Source organism: Xiphophorus hellerii, chromosome 9 (assembly GCF_003331165.1).
Source record: "Xiphophorus hellerii strain 12219 chromosome 9, Xiphophorus_hellerii-4.1, whole genome shotgun sequence".
Classification (NCBI taxonomy): domain Eukaryota; kingdom Metazoa; phylum Chordata; class Actinopteri; order Cyprinodontiformes; family Poeciliidae; genus Xiphophorus; species Xiphophorus hellerii.
In genome coordinates, this window is record NC_045680.1 from 10738320 (window position 1) to 10758668 (window position 20349).

At 39.6% G+C, this 20349-nt stretch overlaps 1 protein-coding gene across 10 annotated transcripts in view; it reads right to left on the minus strand.

Annotated features, from left to right (window-relative positions):
• Nucleotides 1–818: 818 nt before the first annotated feature.
• Nucleotides 819–20349, minus strand: part of ephb3b (eph receptor B3b) — a 67632-nt gene continuing 48101 nt past the window's right edge. The window contains exons 7-16 of one of the 10 annotated variants that reach the window (XM_032571324.1): nucleotides 19864–20026; nucleotides 19656–19764; nucleotides 18110–18162; nucleotides 17702–17908; nucleotides 15740–15987; nucleotides 14340–14555; nucleotides 13276–13461; nucleotides 11560–11759; nucleotides 7856–8011; nucleotides 819–4955 (exon numbers count right to left, since the gene is read on the minus strand). In XM_032571324.1, coding sequence (XP_032427215.1) covers nucleotides 4847–4955; nucleotides 7856–8011; nucleotides 11560–11759; nucleotides 13276–13461; nucleotides 14340–14555; nucleotides 15740–15987; nucleotides 17702–17908; nucleotides 18110–18162; nucleotides 19656–19764; nucleotides 19864–20026 — 1647 coding nt within the window. In that variant the 3' untranslated portion in view covers nucleotides 819–4846. Of the gene's footprint in view, nucleotides 4956–7855; nucleotides 8012–11559; nucleotides 11760–13275; nucleotides 13462–13687; nucleotides 14218–14339; nucleotides 14556–15739; nucleotides 15988–17701; nucleotides 17921–18109; nucleotides 18163–19655; nucleotides 19765–19863; nucleotides 20027–20349 lie in introns of those variants that run through there. The other 9 variants (XM_032571327.1, XM_032571323.1, XM_032571326.1 and 6 more) reach the window with 9 other exon arrangements.

The window sequence follows — 20349 nt, forward strand, 5'->3', positions numbered from 1 at the left end:
TTGCCTTAAAAAAGTTACAGTTTGATGGTCTTTAGAGAGAGGCTTGTCTTATTTTCAATCAGAAACAATAAAAAACAGTTAAAAAAAACTTTACCTGTACAATATTTAGCAAGTTTCTGGTCAGCTTTTTTCTATGATTGTGGTCTTTTGACTTTTATGAAATTTCGTTTTCTGTATTTTTAAAAGTGAAAGCTAGCCACTTTGACATTTCAAGACAACAGCTGCATTATGATGATGATGAAGCTACTAATTTTTGATTTCAATAAGAGCAGCTGCAGCAAAGAACTAAAGATCATATTAGAAGTGATGAACTCTGGATAACTTCTCAAAAGATCAATATTTACTCTTCTGGTGTTTGCAGCTAAAGACATCCCATAAAAAGCACATTTGGAAAATCATTGTTACTCTGAATGACCTCAGGCTTTCCCACTGCAGGGGCAACAATGCAGCCGAAATCCATGTGGAACACAAACACTGAATCTGAAAGCTTTTGATGGAAAATGAGTAGTTCCGTATGAAAAAGTGCAGTTACGTTTTGTGATTTCAGATGCTCTTTGTCAGCCAAATGTTGGCTATATTGAATAAAAAATGAAATTCTAATAAATGCTGCATGACTAGTCCTGGTAATAATCATAAAAGCAAGAGAATGAAAACATATGTGGTGAGATTGAATGTGTTTGTCTTGGGCAATTACTTGACTGTGGAGCATGAGTGTGATTATAAACTGGCACGGTATCTAAAGGACAGAGAACACTTTCCATGTGGAGGAATTATCAGTGCAAAGAAACAACACACAAAGAATCAGATGGGAGATAGGATCACATTTCTTAAATAATTTAATTGCAAAAAAGGGTCTTTAAAAATATTTCTACAAGAATGCATCTTCTTTTAGTAATTTGTTGTGTATGTCTGCACCATTAAATACATCTCAATGCTTTCCAAAGAGGAAGTAACAATTGCATTTCATTTTTCCAACCCCACTGTTCCTGTTTTACTAATCATGTACAGTACTCTCTGAAAAATGTTGCTTATTATTAGGGAAAAAAAGTAAAAAGTAACATAAAAGTGACCAAAAGACAACAAGTCTGTGGACATGTTAGAGGACATAAAAATGACTGTATATTTATTTAAAACAGACAAGTTTTAATGCAAACAAAGCTAGAGAGTGCTCAGTGTGTGTGGAGGGGTGACTGCTGTTCTTAGAAGAGACTTTAATCGGTGATAATCTGCAATATATGTAAAACGGATAAAATAAAGTTGAGGAATGTTTAGATAATTAGATTTCTATTGATGCACTGAATGATAACCATAGCTGACGGTCTATGCTCTGGTAATCAAGCAGTTTCTTTATAAAATAGCATTTGTTTTATTCCCACACACATACACACACAAATGTAACAGTCCATCGTAACTTCAGCCACATGCGGCTTGATGGATGAACACACAAACCAGGAGATATAACTCCTTTGCGTTTTGTGCACAGTAAGCAAATAAAACTTCCACGTTTGTCTGAAAAAAATGACCTACAGATTATTTGTTAGTAGTTAAAGTGAATTAATCTTTTAAATATGTGAAATTGCTGCCAGTTGAGCACATCACTCATGGCCAGTTTGACTCTACTGAACACAGCTCCAGACCTCAAAGCACCATGTGCACTTCATCAATAGTTCACGCTCCAGGCTGCCACTTCTCTTGAGCGTGCCTGTTTGCCATCTGATTGTGTTTAGCCCCTTTATCCTGCCCACTTTTCTGTATTTCAGTGCCCAGCATCTGATTCAGAGACACAAACGAGGTAGAGCAGCAGAGAAGCTAAAGTGACTGAAAGATGGACGTGCCTGGAGAAGTTGAAAACAATATTGGGAAATTGTGGCAATCTCAGATTCTAATTGCCATCACTTTACAAACATGTGCTATATCAATCTTTTCCAATAAACTGAGTCCTGGCATGAAAGAGGGCAGAGTATTTATGAATAACAATAAAAACCTCCCAGTAAAACACTTTTTCAATTAATTCCTGTCATGTTGATATATTTTTTAATGAATAATATAATTAATCTGAATTTATTAATTTGGGGATGACAAACTGAAAGTTCTTTATGGCACTGTATTAGTACAAAAACAAACTGCTATTGTGATTCTAAGTTTACACTAAAAGAGTTACAGGATAGGAAGCTCTACAAAGAGTTCAGCCACATTGGTAAAATTATCTGCACATGTAAAAGGGATTGTTACAAAATAGGGAACGTGTGCTGTTTTGCATATGATTTTTCTTAAAAGATCTGGAAAGAACCACTGCACTGCCAAAAACATTGCAATATTATAAAGATTTGGATTCACGTGTTGCATTGATTAACTTCAATGAAAACAATATGGCGGCTATCTACGAGATCACAGCAGTGATACCGCCCCACTCCCTAATCCACCCGCACCAAACACCCTGTTGTGAGAAGCACAAATAGCATGGCCTCAGAGATGCAGCTGCTGTCAGTTAAGATGAAGCTGGCTCCAGATTTTGGCTGGCCTGTATCCCTCGTACTGTTGATCCAGCTCTGTGCTAATCATGCAGCACCCGGAGCTTGAGACAGGGTGATTGCAGGCCAGACAGCAAATGAATGAGAGATAATGATATGTCTGCCTGCCCTGTGTCTGCAAATGCCTGTGTGCTGCACATTCATATCCCTGCAATGCCTGATTGGCTGCTGCATTAATTGAGCTGACAGAAAAAGACCAATAGGTTTCTCCTGCCAGACAGCTCCGAATTCTCTAATGAGGATCCTGTTGGATGGAGAGGAAACTACAGGTCCTGTAATAGAGCTCCTCCTCCGAGGCCGACCGAAATAACACAAAGGTGAGGCAACTAGTTTGATGCAACACTATCCCTTGGCTTGTTCCCTTACAAACCTCTTGACAAGCTTATGTAAAATGGGTTGGACAACGGTTGAGTGGTTCACGGGAGATGAAAATTATGTGCCTGGAAGACAATTAGTAACAGCCCAGTGCTTCACAAATGCTCTTTATGTTGAAAACAAAAATAGGGCTGGGGTGGCTGAGTATCAGGTTCAAGAGGCACACATACACTCGTATATACCTACATAGTCAACACTGAGATAACAATGTATGCAAAACAAAAACAAAAAAAAACCCAGCATGTTATTCAGCGATTGAACATGCTTGTTTTCTCTCTCCTAACATCCATTACTTCCTGATGAATTCACTCTGAGACAAACATTTTACAACAACTCTTTCTTTAGTCATTTATCTTACTTTTGTTACAAAACCTGTACAGGCTGTTTAGAACAACAACAAAAATACAAAATCCAATATATAAGCAATTACTTTATTAATTGTTATTTCATCAGGTGAATTCTCTTGGAGCTTCGTCTTCTCTCTGATTGTTTCACGTTCCCAAAACAGCCTAGTCCATCTTTATACTGATGAGGGATCACGGGTTGGTGGGTGAGGTACAAATAAATACACAGGGCAGGATGTCAAGAAACATAGAGACGATTTTTCTGATTATTTCTAAATCCAGATAATAGTAAAAATAAAAGCGTCAGTCATAATTGTGTGTGTGTGTATGTGCGTGTGATCAAAGTCTGTTTTTGGGATCCAATAAAGAAAGGTGAATGTTTAACAGCTGTCCACAGAATATAGCATAATTATTTCAGATATAGTGTCTGCTTATTACAGATCAGTTCATGCGTTAATTCTCCATGGTTTCAAATTACGGAAGCCATATTTTACAGTATATCCGTGTGCAACCTGGTGCACTCTAGCACATCCACTCATTATTCATACATACACACACTCATGCGCACACACACAAGTAGACACTCGCATTGAAAAAAAATGCACACAAAAGGCCAGGAGGTCTTTCAAACAGTGTTGCCAGAGTCCTTGTTTTCCCCTTGTCACATACAGTGTCCAGTTGACAGGGTACTGGTTGGACCGGCCACAATTCTCCCAAAAAATGTGTGAGAGAGACAAGAAAACGTCAAAAGGAAACATCACATGTTGTTTTGTGGACAGAGATCTCATATGTAAAAAACAAAACAACAACAAAACCCCCCCCAAAAAAACAGTTGATTAGTAGGTGTTCCCGAGAAGAGGAACAATCCTAAGTCACTTCAGGTTAGAGTGAAGAGGTCGCCTGGTGACCCAACAGTCGAAGCAGGTGTCCACAAAATGTGGCTCCCTTTCGTTTGACCTCCGTCAGCCTCTTAACCTTTGACTGCAGCACGATTACATTTTTTCCTTCACCACTCCATGCCTCTCCAAGCATCTGCCCTTTTAGGTAACACACCTTCAATATGAAGATGGAGAATAACACACATGCACAGTAAAACAGCATCTTTTGGGGAAATAATCGTCCTCCACCTCTTGTGGTCTGGCACAGGTATCTTTGTCACCTTGATTACTTTCCTGCGAGGGAAGTTCATCCTTTAGCGTGTCTTATTACACTCAGAAGGTCAAGAAACGAGGGTCTTGCATGAGGATCAGAGCACAACTAAGGCCAACTTGACAAAAAACATGCATGCAAACATCAACCCATTTTAGAGTTGGTGAGGCACACATGGGAATTAGGGGGAAGTCCTCTTCTTTCAAAAACATACTAATTCATTTTGGATGGAAGAAACAATGCAGGCAACAAAAAGTGGGGACAGGAAATGTAAGTGGTATTGAAATAAAGAAAAAAAATTCTTAGGCACTGCAAGCCAGTTTCATAGTGTCTAGTTGGCAGATAGGTCAGGCAGCTAGGGTTTTCCAGTGGCCTTCTCTGGCACAGTTTCTCCCCTTTTCCTGTCTGGCTGTCCTTTGACTGCATCCGTCTTGTGTGTCCTGCTGCTCACACCTGGACAGGAAGTGTTTGGTTCATCTGTAGTCTCATGTCCTGAATGCTACCAAGAATTTTCTTCTGATGACCAGCCAACGTCACCCCTATCCGCAGCAAGTCCCTGTGGTGAAAACATTGAGAAGTGAGAACAGGTGTCTGTCATAAAACAAGAGACTAAACAGCGCAGGAGTAGGTTTCACTTTCCATCACAAGTGAACACTCATTGAACCAGGTCGATTAAGGCACCTGGACAGTCATCCATAAAATGGCTTCCAGAGAGCATCTTAGTAAAACTGGGTGGGACAGATTGGCAGTCTGAATAAAACATACCTCTGTTACCCAGAAGATGGGCAAGAGGAAACGTGTCAAAAGGCCATAACCATAGTTAATGATTGAATAACAAACTTAGCTACTGTTTGGCAGGTGGAGATACCGAGATACAGAAAATATACAATTTTCCAACAGTAACTGAATTGTAAACTGGATATCTGGAAATGTTTTAGTAGTTCTTCAGAAAGGTACTACAGGTTTGTTTTGCTTTATGTGTGCAGGAAAGTACCAAAGCTAAAACAGAATTAAATGTCTAAACAGTATTTTAGAATCAACATTGAAAACGTCAGATGACAGACTGTGCTGAGGGACATGGATTTTCTGTTGTTTTTTTTTAAATATGTAAACTACAGAAATTTCAGATGCTGTTCATGTGCTTCAGATGGTATTGTTAGGCCTGACATTTCTTTTGTCCTCCAGTTGTTCACTTTCCTAATTTTTGGAAGTCTGTTGTGAAGCCTCAGATATTACTGATAAAAACTTACTTCACAAGAAAATAGGACTTTAGCAGACATAGCAAACAAAGAATGTCAGGTCTAATGCTTTTCTACATGGTGCGGATACTTTTAATAAATACAGTATGTGGTAAAATTAAGCTTTTATCCAAACTGAAAAACATTTCAGAGGACTCCTTGCGTTTTATGTCATTATTCAGATGGTGTAATTTAATAATAGCATCCGTTGCACTGTACAGCAACATCAAAGTACCCTCTCTCTTCCTCTCGCTCATTTGATGTCACCAGTCAATAGGTGGGAAGAGGGCAGATCTTGTCTCTTATTCTAATTCTAGATACAGACAGCCAATGACTTTGTGGCTGTGAGTATGAAGATATAAACTTACAGATTGGCAGGGACACATATTCACACTACATTCTCATTCTGTCACATCAAAGTGCATGGGACAAATAAATGGTGTATTTTTTTCCTTCATATTTTGCCGTCCCCTTCACCACAGCAACAGTGGATGAAATGATAATAAATGGGAACCATTAGAGGAATTACTGGCCATTAAGGGCAACACAGAGCCACAGTACGCCACACCTGTCAACCCAGCCAAATTGAAACAAATTACCCCCACCTCCACTGGCTATTATGCAGTTAATGAGAACAATTTATTTATCATTATATTCCTAATTCACTTATTTGATCATCACCAACCTTTGATTTACATTGTTTCTGTGACATCATTTCCTGTTTGTAAACATGACAGATACTGGGTTAGCCATAAGCTAAAAATTATAATTAAACAGTGGCTACAAAAGCTTAATAAAGAGACATAATGCTCTTGTATATCGCTTACATTTTGTATTAGAGGTGCTTCTTTATAAGGTTCAGGATTATACTAAAACAGTTTGTTTCTATCAAACAGGTGTGGACCAGTAACCAGAATCAGAGAATATCACAGTTTTCAACAGTGACAGTTTATACATTTCTGAAGTTTTTCATCATACCTTTCTTATAGTTCAAATGTTTTTATTGAGATGCCAGTTAGTGACTGTAGAACAACACTGCGCATCTCCACCTTTTGTCCTTGCTGACAAACATTCTGTTGTGTGGATATATTTGTGGTTATGAAAAACAAGGCTAGTAAGAATGACTAGTGCTCTGGGAGAGGTAACTCTGCCACACAGAGAACATAAACTAATTTTCCTACTCTCCTACTGCACACATATCACTTCGGGGTGCCAACTACCCACGGACGACTCATGCATGAAAGCAATAGCAGACTTGTTGAGGGTGAAGTTCACAGATAAGTTTCTTTCTTCTAACAGCTGCCCTGGGCAGTTGCCTATGTAGCCCATGTCAAAAATGTATACCAAGCATAACCTTGTAGAAACTAAAGGAGCACCACAGATGACTGTTATAAAAGCACTACTGTTTTAAAGCCACAGTTGGTGAGCTATGAGTGACACACATGCAGGTTAACTTCCGGAGTAGGTAGCCCAGCTGATTAACCAGCTCTTATTATCTTGACATTCTTGTGTTACAATACACAGACAAAATGGCAAAAAAGGACATACTTTTTTAGAAATAAGCACTTGAAAACTACTATGTTTAGCAGATGTTTGTTTTATATATTTGCAATAATTTTTTTTTTTTTTACCCCTCCAGGGGGTCTTTTGTGGGCTCTAGTGTCCCTTATATGACAGTGGGCTGACAGGAAACAGGGAAGGAGAGGGGGGAAGACATGCGGCAAATGTCGTCGGGTCCGGGAGTCGAACCTGCGACGGCCGCGTCGGGGACTGAAGGCCTCCAAATACGGGTCGTGCTAACCCCTACGCCACCACGGCACGCCCATATTTGCAATAATTTTAAAGTTAAGTACAATAATCAGTATGTTATTTTTGACATATTAAGAATAATTATTCATATTCAGTTTAAAACAAAAGAAATCTGATCATGTCATACACTCAGTCTTTGTGTTAGAATTGTGAAATAATAGTATCTTTACTCAAATGTGTATTGTGCCTACTTCCAAATCATACAGCAGAAGAAAAAATCAAGCCCATGATTGCATAGGCTTGACATTGTAATTCCTTTGGTTTTTTTGCTGAAGGCCAACTGCTTCCACACCCTTTTTAATTTATCCAAGAGGTTATTTTTACTTCCTCAAGGTCAATTTTTATAACTCTAATTTGACTCTCAAACTCGACACAGTCAATCACTTTAGCCCTGATTAGCTCCACTCACTCTGCCGTCATCTGGGCCACCAGGTCAAAGGATGCAAATCCGGCGTTGACAAAGTTGTCACGGTAGCGGCTCATCTTGATGGCATCCAGCCAGTCCCCCACAGTGGTGAAAGTGGTATAGTCTGGCACACAGCGATCAAGCAAGGGCTGGGATACCCTATATCAGGGGAGGAGCAGGAAAGGAGGAGAGAGAAAGAGAGACAGAGAGAGGGTTAAGGTCACTGCTCTATTGCCTCAACCGGCCAACCTCACCCCCCAAGCGCCACCTCTCCATTTCTCTGCATCTCCTTCTCTTTTCTCCTCCTTTCTTCCCCTCTGCTCCAAACAGAATACAAGGAGTTTTGTGCAATGAGGCCATGTACTTTTATGGCTGTGGAGAGACTGGCTGGAGGCTTGGGTGGTGGATGTTGGCACTGCAGCTGGTGAGGCATGGTCATGTGGTAGTCATTAATGGATTTATTAGTATTTCTGTTAAAGTCATGTAAAATATCCAGAATCCTCAAAGAACCCTGGAAACATCTTTTCCTCCATTCATTGTGTCTTCTGTTAAACTCCTTTTTTTTTTTTTTTGATGCAAGAAAATGTCAATGTGTACTTTTGGCACTGCCAACACAGAAAAAAACACCTTAGAAATTTGGTTTCTGTTGTTGGACACATTCACATTCTTAAACATTCTCACAAACATGATTTGAATCTAATCTGCAAAGAATTGATTTGATGTGGTTTTATTGGTCAGTTGAAATAAAATCTAGACCAGCTGTAAGAACTTGAGCCCAGCTCATATTTTATAAATGTTAGGCCTTTAGACACGCAATCATTGGATTTAAAGTACTTTCTGCAAGGACTAGCACAAGCAAAGGATGAGTGGAACACAGTCACAAAGAGCTGGACAGACATTTACTTTTTGTAAAGCAAGAACTATCTTTGGAATGTAAACACAGATGTTGTTCACATGTACTTGTTGTAACTTGTGACTGATAAGTGATCCTATGGACCCTAAAAGTAGTTACTTTCAACTTTTTGATTTTCTGCAACACAGCTAACTATAAAAGACACTGTGTACATCGAAGCTTCTGAAATTTCTCCTTTGGATCTGAAAATAAGCTTTATAGAGCAGTACTCTGGACATTTTTGCGCACCTGTTGACAGCAAAAAGAAGCACTTCCGAAAAAAAAAAAAAAATCAGCCCTGATCAACAATTACGATAAATGAGTCACCATGAGAGTTTAAATAAAATTGATCAACATCTCACAGTGAACGAGAGCTCATGAACAAGAGCTGAGGTGGAGGTGGAGAGGATGACAGGGAGGTGAGGGAAGGTAAATGAGGAGAAACAGTTGAGGGAGCTGGCCCAGAGAAAGAGCACCACTGTCTCTTCTTTTCTCTGCTCTGCTGATCTCTGTCATCCTTTTTGATGGCATTAAATTCATTAACAATTAAAAGAGGAATGGAGAGAGAGAGAGAGAAAGAGGGGAAAAAAGGCATAGAGGGGGGTGGAGGTAATAACAGAGATACAGAGGCTCCATTGAGTGGTGCAGATGGAGGGATTTTTAATAAGGCCTGTGCTCCGGAGCCCAAGGGCTAAGGCTGCAGTTAACGCCAGACTCTGGCTTCTCTTAATTGAGTATTGTTAGTCCTGCTTTTCTAAAGTTGGCTTAGGCTGGCCCCAGACTGTAGCTGGTTAAATGTAACCAAAAGATAGTGGCACAGCTGGAAAGGTGGTTAATCCTGTGAACTAGCTGCTAAAGACCAAACCTAAATTCGGAAGGGGCTGCAATGATCCCAACAGAGGTGTATCAGATTTTACAAACGGCTTATTTACTTCTTTACATTTTAATAAGTGTATGGACTTGATATGTTGAGTTTGTGAAGTTTGAATGAGGCATGGGCTTTTACCAATATAAAGGGTATGGTTTCAAAATCATTAAATTCTTACCTCTTTACCATTCCTTTGGTCTAAAGTCTTTTTAATAAGATGCTAAGAAGCAGTAGTTTTCTAAGGCTGTATGGAGAATAGAGTGATGCAGAGAAAGCTGACAGGCAGTTCTAAACTGCCTGTCAGCTTTCTTAAAGAAGTCTGCTACACTTATTCTGAATATTTCTGAATATTCATTGAATAGAAGCTAAAGGAGTTCCATTATCAATTAGAGGGACAGTGTTATAAGACTACAGTTCACAAGCTCTGAGAGACATATCTGTTAGGCATCCAACTGCACTTTCTAGCAGGGAAGTTGTCCTGAGTAACCAGCTCATATCAGCCAGTTAAACTTGTTGTAAAATAGCAGAAGAAAAAGGGATGAAATTCTGTGCAATCAGCAAGTTTACCTAAAATCAAATAAGAACTTATGAAGCATCATTTCCACTTGTTGGAGATAATCTATAAAAAGAATAACTTTAAGAATAACTATAACTCTCATAATCTAGAGTATAAGAGCATTCATACAAATAAATGGAGGTTTTCTGTTTTGTATAAAAGCAAGTAAACAATGATACATTTTTATTTAAAAATTTTAAAACTCAGGTAAATAAAACACAAAAGCAAAAGACATTGTGTCAGACAGTGTTTTTGAACCTGCAGTCTACCAGCTCTGCTATTCCACCTCTCACTCACTCCTCCCTTGTTAAGTTTGTCGGCAGGAGGCCACCCCTCCGCTGGCCCGTTTAAAATCTTGTTAGTGGCTAATTAGAAGGCGCTTGCATCTCTTTTTTGCATCGCCCTAATCGAGCTAATTAACCACAAGCCTAATCTTCTAAGAACGTCACTCCGATGGCCAACCGAGACCCTCTTCTCCCTTATGAGCCCAACCAAGGATTGTCTGAGGCCTTCCCTCAAGACAGAAAGACCCCGATGCAGGGACAGAAAGGTAGGTCACCCCTTTACTATATCATCCAACTCCGCAGCCTTCTGAGCTGTGAACTATTTCTAAGAAACAGGTTTCAGATATAGATAAATCAGCTAAATGTAGATTCAATGCTATTGATTCAACTCCCAGTTGGTGGATGAACTGCATAAAAGGCAGTATTGAGCAGTGGTAATTTGGATGTGTTTTAAGAATAGCTCTCCATTCGTGAGTTCTAAAGATTTGAATACACACTGTCTATGGCAGGGGTGTCAAACTCCAGTCCTCGAGGGCCGCAGTCCTGCAACTTTTAGATGTGCCTCTGCTGCACCACACCTGAACAGAATAATTAGGTCATTAGCAAGGCTCTGGAGAACTGATCTACACAAGGAGGAGGTAATTAAGCCATTTCATTCTAGTGCTTTGTACCAGTGGCACATCTAAAAACTGCAGGACACTGGCCCTCGAGGACTGGAGTTTGACACCTGTGGTCTATGGCCTTAACACACACCTACAGAGTCAGTTATGCATACTACTGTATATCAAGAATCTTCGCAAAACAGTTGCACTCAGGAGCAAATAGCTAGACCAAACCTAACAAGTCAAAAAGAGTTCCATAAGCTAAACTATTAGCAAATCAAATCAAATACTAAGAGCAAGGTATTTGCTCTTGAAACAAATAACTTGATAAAACTAGAACAAAGTTTCAGCACAATTGGACACCTCAGTGAAACAAAAAGCATGTCCCATATTTTTTTTTATTGCCATAGTATCGAAGACACAATGGATGAAGTGTTTACTTTGAAGCCCTTATAGTACTTATATGGTATTAATGAGAATTAATACTACCCTATATAGGACTTACCCAGTGGACTGTGTGCTGTTGGAGACCACTTTGAGACTTGCTGCATTGCGAATAAGTTTATCCAGCGTGGCGACAATCTGGGTAAATTTCGGTCGCAAGTTCCTTTCTTTCACCCAACAGTCCAACATAAGCTGGTGTAGGGCTGTGGGGCAATCCATAGGTGGGGGCAGCCGATAGTCCTGCTCTACAGCATTTATCACCTTAGGAAGAACAACAGAAATAGTAGTCTTCTGTTTCTTATTACCAAACTGGAAATGATACAAAATTACAGCATGGCAGAGATGCAGATCTTAAACTTGTCAAAAACTAGTACATTTCAGCTGATACATATGACTGTGAAGATAAATGTGTGATTTTATTACTTAATTTCAATTCCAGCAGTGGTTGCAATATTTATTGGTATCCAGATAAATGTACACAAAAAATGTTAAATTAAAATATGCTTTAAACGCTGGGATTTTTAAAGGTTCATAATCAAAGAACTAATATTCCAACATAATACTGAGAAACTCATCCATGTATTTAACTTTAGTCAAATTGATTACTTCAACAGTATCTTCAAAAGTTTGCCTAAAAAGTCAATCAGACCACTGCAGCTGATCCAGAATGATCCTGCTTGCGTTCTCACTAATACTAGGAAGATAGAGCACATCACCCTGGTTCTACAGTCCTTACACTGGCTCCCTGTAACTTAGAGAACAGACTTTAAAATACACGTGTATTTACAAATTACGGAATACCTTAGCAACAAAATATATCAAAGATTTGTTGCCTTTGTGTCAGCCTTCCAGACGACTCAAGTTGTCTGGTTCAAGTCTATGCTGCAGCCCCTGAATCAAAACTAAACCTGAAGAAGCAACATTCAGTTTGTATGCTCCTCTAATCTGGAAGAAACTTCCAGAAAACGAAATAACTACTGACACACCGAGTTCCTTTCAATCAAAGCCAAAAACCAGTTTATTTAGAGTAACAACTAGAACATAATAAATTGTTCCGTCAGCATTTTCTTAAACTTTGTAATGTAATGTTTTTGCTTGTTTGTTGTTTGTTCTTTTAAATCATGTTATAACAGTTGTGTACGAAAATGCTATGCCTTCCTAGTACCATTAAAAATAGCAAGGTCTCCAAGGCCTTTAGAAAAGAAGCAGGCCCACAACATCATAGATCCTCATCTATACTGTACCTGTCACTGAATGTTCTTCCACATATTCATTCAAAGTCCTAAGACACTAGGAAACTTCATGTTTACATTTGTGATGACAGGAAAGAAAAGACTGTCTGTTGGCATGTACAGTTGAGGAAATAATTCACCCTCTTTGGAGATTTAGTTTTAAAATGGTTTTCATTCAATTGAGAAGCTTGTACTGGGTTGGAAATAACACACATGTTCCAAAGCATAACAAAGCCATTTTCATAGGGGTATTTCTCAGATGGAAATTGGGTACCTAGCAAGGCTGCTGTAAAACAATAACTTCTAGTCTGTGGAAACATGAAGTTCAAAATAAAACATTACTTTGAAATCTACATCATCCAGGCGTATGGCTGAGTTTGAACTTTACTGTGGATAGCATCTAACAGTTCGTATGAAGATTTGCTGACCATGAGATGTCACTTATTGTTGCAGGTCCCCAACAGTCAGTTTTAGAGACTAGAGCATCTAAATAACACGCAGAATGACGTATCTAAATAAAAAAAAACCTTATCAAGTTAACTTACATCTTGATTGCTCATGTCCCAATATGGCCTCTCACCATACGACATAACTTCCCACATGACTATGCCGTAGCTCCAGACATCACTGGCTGAGGTGAACTTCCTGTAGGCGATGGCTTCAGGCGCCGTCCAACGGATAGGGATTTTCCCTCCCTGTGGATATGCGAATGAGTATGTAAGCATGAAATACTGGAGGGATGGAGCACAGACAGAGAGGCAGAATCACACACACACACAAGAGGGAAAGAGAGAGGGTGAGAAACAAAACTCCAAAGGGAGGTGTTAATGCACAACACATGGGTGCATGCCGTAGAACTCAAACACCCAAAACACACAAGGTTAGTCAACATTTAGACGAAAATGAGTACAAACACATGAAGCTTTGAGGATATTTATTGTGCTGCAAAATCTATTCTTTTTTGCACCATGATTCAAAATCCTTCCATGAAAATTGATGACAAACTGAGTTGTTAGTGTGATTTCTGAGATCTGATACTTGCAGTGTTTCTCAAGGTAAAAAATATGTTTAAAATTTAATAATGCTGCGTCTTGTAAACAGAAGATGTGACATTACTTGTTTGCTTTTTTGCCACATATAGCTCTAGGTGCACATACAGCTCTATTCTTTTTAGTTTGTTTTGTTTTACCGAACATGATATATATTCTTAAATGGATTTTTCAGTCAAGCTATTTCACAGCTCAATATCACAGTAAGAACAAAGGATTTTTATGTTTTATTATACAGTAAATATGAAAATCTAAATTAATGTAGTTTGGTTGTAGGATGTTATTGTTACTTATAACTCAAATTTGATTGGAATGAAAAAATGTTTCCTAGAAATCAGGTGGGATGTTTTTTTTTCTCTGTTACGGTGGATTGTACTGGCAAGAAAAGACAGAACAGTGAAGCAATGTGGGCATCTGTTAATTCATGTGTAAAAGTTGCTGAAATCAAAACAATTAACATACCGTTGTTAAAATTGTTACATGTAACAACTTTAAACATTGATTTCAAACACACATTCACCTTGAAAACACCCAAACACGTAATGTGTACAGTGACTCACCAGGGAACTGGTGTAGGTGGGATCTGTGGGGTCGTCTTCGAGAAATCGCGACAGTCCAAAATCGGACACTTTACACACCAGATTGCTGTTGACCAGAATGTTGCGGGCAGCTAGGTCCCTGTGCACGTAGTTCATGTCCGACAAATATTTCATGCCTGCTGCGATGCCACGCAACATGCCAACCAACTGGATTACTGTGAACTGCCCGTCATTCAGCTGGTGAAGGGAAACAGAATAACAAATTTTTAGTGGGATAGTGGATCAAAGCAATTCTTGGAATATTCCTCTTGTTTAACTTCTTATTTTGCTACATTTTTTTATTTTCAGTTTGTCCTTCTGCCTTCTTTGTTCATCTGCAATCATATCAGATTGTAATTGTTCTTTTTTTTCTGGCAACCTGTCCCTGACTCCCTTTGCTATATCTTTGTGTTTTGCTACTTTTTATCAGGCATTGCCTGATAGAATCATTGAAAAGTTATTTTGAGGCAGAGAATCATTGGGAATTTAGCTCTTTGTAAAGGTCAGCAGCAACACTAAAGCCTGATTTTTCAAATACCTAATGGGGACAATGTGGCTGACTTTAAACAGACCTTGCAAGGCCCAAAAGAATGCAACATGAAAATAAAATACTACTGAATGGTTGTTTGTTTAGGAGGGTTAGCAAGTGTTAAAATAAAACGTTTGTTTTTTAGAAAGGGAATGCGGAGTGAGGCAGTTGGATTACATCCACCAAGCAGCAAAAAGGTTAAGTGATATATCACTGGCTTAAAATCAAAATAGAAATAAAAGAGTGGAAAGACATAGAATCCATGTTGTTTAAAGTCTACTGTGAAGTTGTCAGAGTCGATAAAGATTTGGGGTTTCCATGTCATCTGCTAGTGATGGTCCAATATGTTTTCTAAAGCTTGTAGTCAAGGAAATCATACAGGAAATTGTAGAACACTTAATACTTCTTGCTACTGACAAGCTGTACAGACACGCTAGTTTCATTTTCCTTCAGGACTTGTGATATGGCCACAATGCTAAAGGTGCCACACTGCCAAGAGTCCCACAATCTGGTAAAATTACCACTGTGCGACTGTGAGTGACTGACCGGCAAACTCACCTGACCTGAAACCAGTAGAGATCTACCGGGTATTGTCAAGAGGAAGATAACAGACAATAGACCAAACAATGCAAATCACGTGAAGACTGCATTCACTGATCATAAATAGGATATTTTTTTTGACCAACTGGTCTGGGTTGATCAAGCCAAAGATCTGATTATGGCTGATAGACAAGTTCTCTGCAAATCTCAAAACAAGCCAATGATGTTGTATTTTTCTTGAAAAGAATAGCTACTATTAGAATGAGTTTATGGATGTTAAGCAGTGTGTTGGTTTGTGCTTTTTTTTTCTTACCCTTAGAAAAGAGTCCAGGGCCCCATTTTCCATGAACTCGGTCACAATCATGACTGGCCGACTCTTGGTAACCACACCCTCCAGTCGGATAATGTTGGGGTGGTCAAATTGGCCCATTATGGATGCTTCAGACAGGAAGTCTCGCCTCTGGCGATCAGTGTAGCCCACTTTTAGAGTCTTGATGGCCACAATGATTTCTCGGCGCCCAGGCAGCTTTAATCGACCTCGGCACACCTCCCCAAACTCTCCTGTGGGAGTCCAGGTGAGCCAGAAAAACAGCAAAAGAGGAAGAGGAGAGATGCAAGAGAGGCATGATGGAAGAGTGGAGGAGAGTGGGGGAAAAAAGGGGAGAGGGAACAGTTAACTGGTTAGAACCAAGGAGCCAGGGAAGGGTAGGAGGAAGATTGAGGCATGGGCAACTGCAAGAGAAGCCAGGACTTAGGGCTAGTCTTTGAGGGATGGTGGTGGAATGGGAAATTTACTACAAATTTTACTGTTTGACTAAACAATAACAAAAACATAGTGAAAGACAGATTTGATGCTCACAAGTGGAAAGTTATAAAACATTAAAAACAAATTTGAAAATAAAATCAAACAGAGAGGATGAAGTTGGTAGGATAAGTAAGGCCAAGGGATGGTGGGAATTGTGGATCAGGAAGGAGGTGCTAAGCTTCAGTAGGGCTGGAAAGGCGGGAGCCGGACAAAGACATGGGTGGAGACAAAAGTTTCGGAGGTTTTGCGGTTGTGGACGATTTATGTTTAGATTCTACACCAAGCGTGTGCAAGAAAAATTAAATGAGAGTAATGTGTCAATGAGTGCAAAGGTGACACAGTAGACGAAGTCAAGGAAGTGACAGCAAGGGGATGGATGGATGGATGGAGGGGTGGATTAAGGGAGGAATAAAGGAGAGGAAGGGGACAGGGAAGACAGGGAATGAGGGTTTGTCACTTTAGAGGCGAATGCTGGAAAGCGATGGGTTTCAAGTAGTAGCCTCAGCAGTAGAAGAACTGTCGTAGTAGTAGTAGTAGCAGCAGTAGTATTGGTAGTAGTAGAAGCAGTAGTAGGGGATTCCCATCTCTGCCATCACAACGTCCTCCATATTTGCTCAGATACATATGTTAAAAAAAATCAATCTCACACGGCATAGTCCTGCAGCTTTTAAGCAGAGATATTACTTTTAAATATGTCAAGTTCATAAATTAATTCACTGTCTACAACATCAGGTAGGGAGTGAGGGCTTTTAAATTAAAGGAAAGACAACCGCATAACGGAAAAGGTGGAAGTGGTAAAAACTAGGATCAAATACAGTGATTTAGTGAAACTTCATTTCTTTAATTAAGAAGTTCTCAATATCATAAAAAGTGGAAAAGGATAAAGACAATCCTGGACAAGAGATAATGCATTATATTGTCCCATGATAAGATAAATCCTTTGTTTTATCCTCTTATGGGAAAGGAAATTATTTTAATAAAACTGAAAATTCTCTTAAGTGTATTTTATGCTAATGTACCAAATAGTTCAAATTCAAATAATCTACCCTCAACTTATGCAACTGGTGTTTGTATCAGGCAAAATTCTTCTCTTCAGTAATCAATCATGTCTGCATGAGGCTTGACATGTCTTGACATTATCCAAAATGTTGTTCCAGAGGTTTCAAAAATACTTCATATTTTTGTTCTCATCATTGCCCTTGTTCCAGGATTGGTTCAATATCAGGAAAAGAGTAAAATGGTTATCCATTTTACAAAAGGTTTTCAGACGTCTGTATATTTGCATAGCATGTAAAAGTGCAAGAACTGTGAGTCACACTAACTTAAGTCAGACAGAATTAATAATTACTTCATAATAAGGGGCTTGGGTGCTGGAGAAAATTCTAAGACTGGGAAAGGGATCCTAAAAGGTGACAAGTGTGGCAGGGGTGGGAGGAAGAAGAGGACTAACGATGAGTTGAGTGAAAGTACCGCTTGGTGTGAAGTCCTCTAACGGTATGGCCTGGAGGTGACTAGCAGTCTTCCCCCTGTAGCTCAGGAGCTTTGGTGGGTTACCTGCGCCAATGACCTCCTCGATCTTCACGCAGGACACGTCAATCTCCTTGGCAAACTCTCGCACTGCTTCATTGGGATCCTCATAGGTGAAGGGGTCAATGTAGACCTTCATTCCCGGCGTTACTATTGGGGATTCAGTAGCAAGAACAGGAAAGTGAATCTATGCTGCCAAATAAAGTTTGATCAACAAATATCAAAGTAAGCCAGTTTACTTTATGACAGTGTGAAACAACTAATGTCATGGGATGCTTTTGCAAGTTACGGAAACAGTTAGTCAACAGCAAGATGTACAAAAAGAAAGGGGATCTTAGCAAAGATACTTACTGTACTGCTGAAGTTTCTCTGTATACTCTGATTCTGAGCCATTTCTTTGTTTTCTGCAGAGAAAGATAACAACACAAACTAAGTCACATGCACTGACAGGAATTCAAGTAATGGGAACAAACAAAGGCAACAAGAGATAACAGATCCCAACTAATTTCTGATCTTGATATGAGATGTTGTCATACTATTGCATGCTTTGGTAAAAATGTTCAGATTCTTTGTCTGAGGGAAGGGATTCACCGATAAAGAATGTATCAGTGAAGTAGGAAAATGATTCATGTTTGGACACTCCAATGTAAGTCTGAACAAAAGGATATCATACAATAAAGAAGGAAGTAAAAGCTATTCACGCTGAGTTACACCAAAATGAGCAGCTAACACTAAAAAACCCCAAACAGCAAGCTCAGCTGTTTGCTTTACTCTCCCTACAGACATCACACTTTTCCTCCCAATTTAATTTGATTCAACTTGTCTCTACATGGGCTCTTACCCTCTAGGAATTATTCTTTCTCTGTATGTTTTTATTAGTCTGGTATTTTTTTCCACGTATGTATTTTCCAGTTTGTATAACCTCACCTTCCTGCATAGAACCTGTTTGCATTGCAAAAGGGGTGGGAACTACAGATAGGGGAGTGAGTTGTTGAAATTACATTTTAATGTGCTTCCTTTGTTGTCTAACCAGTAATCGGGGACAAAAATACCCAATGGTGATTTGCATCTCATTTCAATTTCTAATTTTGTTCTGTTATATGCAAGAGCTACGTGTTCCGTATTATCACTATTTTCTCCTTCTTCTTCTTCAGGGGCAGTCAGAGCTGTGGCTAAGCCAAGACCCTGAGAGAGACACAATGTGGTGGTGTTAAAATAGAAGAGAGCGAAGGCAGAATGAAAGAGGAGGGGAGGGGGGATCAGGGAGATTATTATTCAGTCTAGCATGACCGATGCCCACGCTTGTCAGCCTCTGCCTGAACTGGCTTGCAGAGGGAGCTCAGTGGGCGCCAGTCAGATATGGGTGCCAGTCGTTCACACGTACGCATTCACTCACGCATTGCATTTGCTACTTGACAAAGGAGTGGTGTGTGGGTAAATGAGTGCAGTTAGACCCAGATGATGCAGAATCAGACGTTTTGAAAGGTGTGACTAGCCATTCGCATCTTCCTAGTCAGTTGGGAGCATCTGGGTTCCTTGTGGTTAGGTATTTGCACAGTTGATTTTGAGTGCTGAGCTATGAGTGCAGGCCTATCAAGCTCAACAGCTGCTATCACAAGCAGCATTCAATAGGCACAGCAGCATTTTGGACAAAGCTGTTTACTATTCAGAGATACAGAGGGCTAATCTGGCATTCAGTAGCCTCACAGGTGGCCCAGCAATCCACTGAGACTGCTCTGCGGTTGTTTGGAGGACATGCCAACAAAGTTGACATTTGAAGCTGTTTTTCTTTTCTTACAGTTGAAAAAAATGCACAACTGTTATTTTATATTTGAAGAAGTGTTTTGCTCCATTATTTATTGATATCCTATTCAAGTTACTCTTTAAAGTAACTTACCTAAGACAGACAATGCCAATGACCACAACTGCAATGATGAAGACCAAGGCTGCTGTGATGGATCCAACGATGAGTGGCAGCTGTTCCTGCCACGACTTTGGTGGGTCGGCTATAGGTGTAAATTGGAACACTGTTAGCCCTCTTGGGTTGAACAGAAAGAAATCTGACACTAACAACAAACAAAAAAAGAAGTTTCTGTGTTACATACTTTGCAGATTGGTGCTGAAGTCCGCTGGGCTACTATAACGGCCATAACCAGCCACTGTTCTGGCCCGGACTTGAACCACATATGGTGTACCAGCCTTAAGACCCTCAATGCGGGCGTTGCTCCTTTGAGCAGTCATGGTGTGGGCAATGGCTTCACCTTGATCCTGTATAAACAAAGATAAGTGAAGAAAATTATGTACAACATTAAACCTATTCCTTTATTGTCCCCCTGTTGTTAAATAATGTTAATCTGGCAGGTGGGGAAGTAGAAAAGAACAAGGGACTAATATCAGGCAGTAATTTAACACAGTATTACAGGGCAACAAAATGCTCTGTGATAAGAGGATGTCGCTAGTCTTTTAACAAATCAAAGCTAGTAAGAATTTTTTTTTTTTTTCATACATGATATCGAGCAATGGCCTGACTAAGAACTGAATGTTTCTGTGTTTAACACCAAAGTATAGCTCCAGCTACTGAAACAATGACC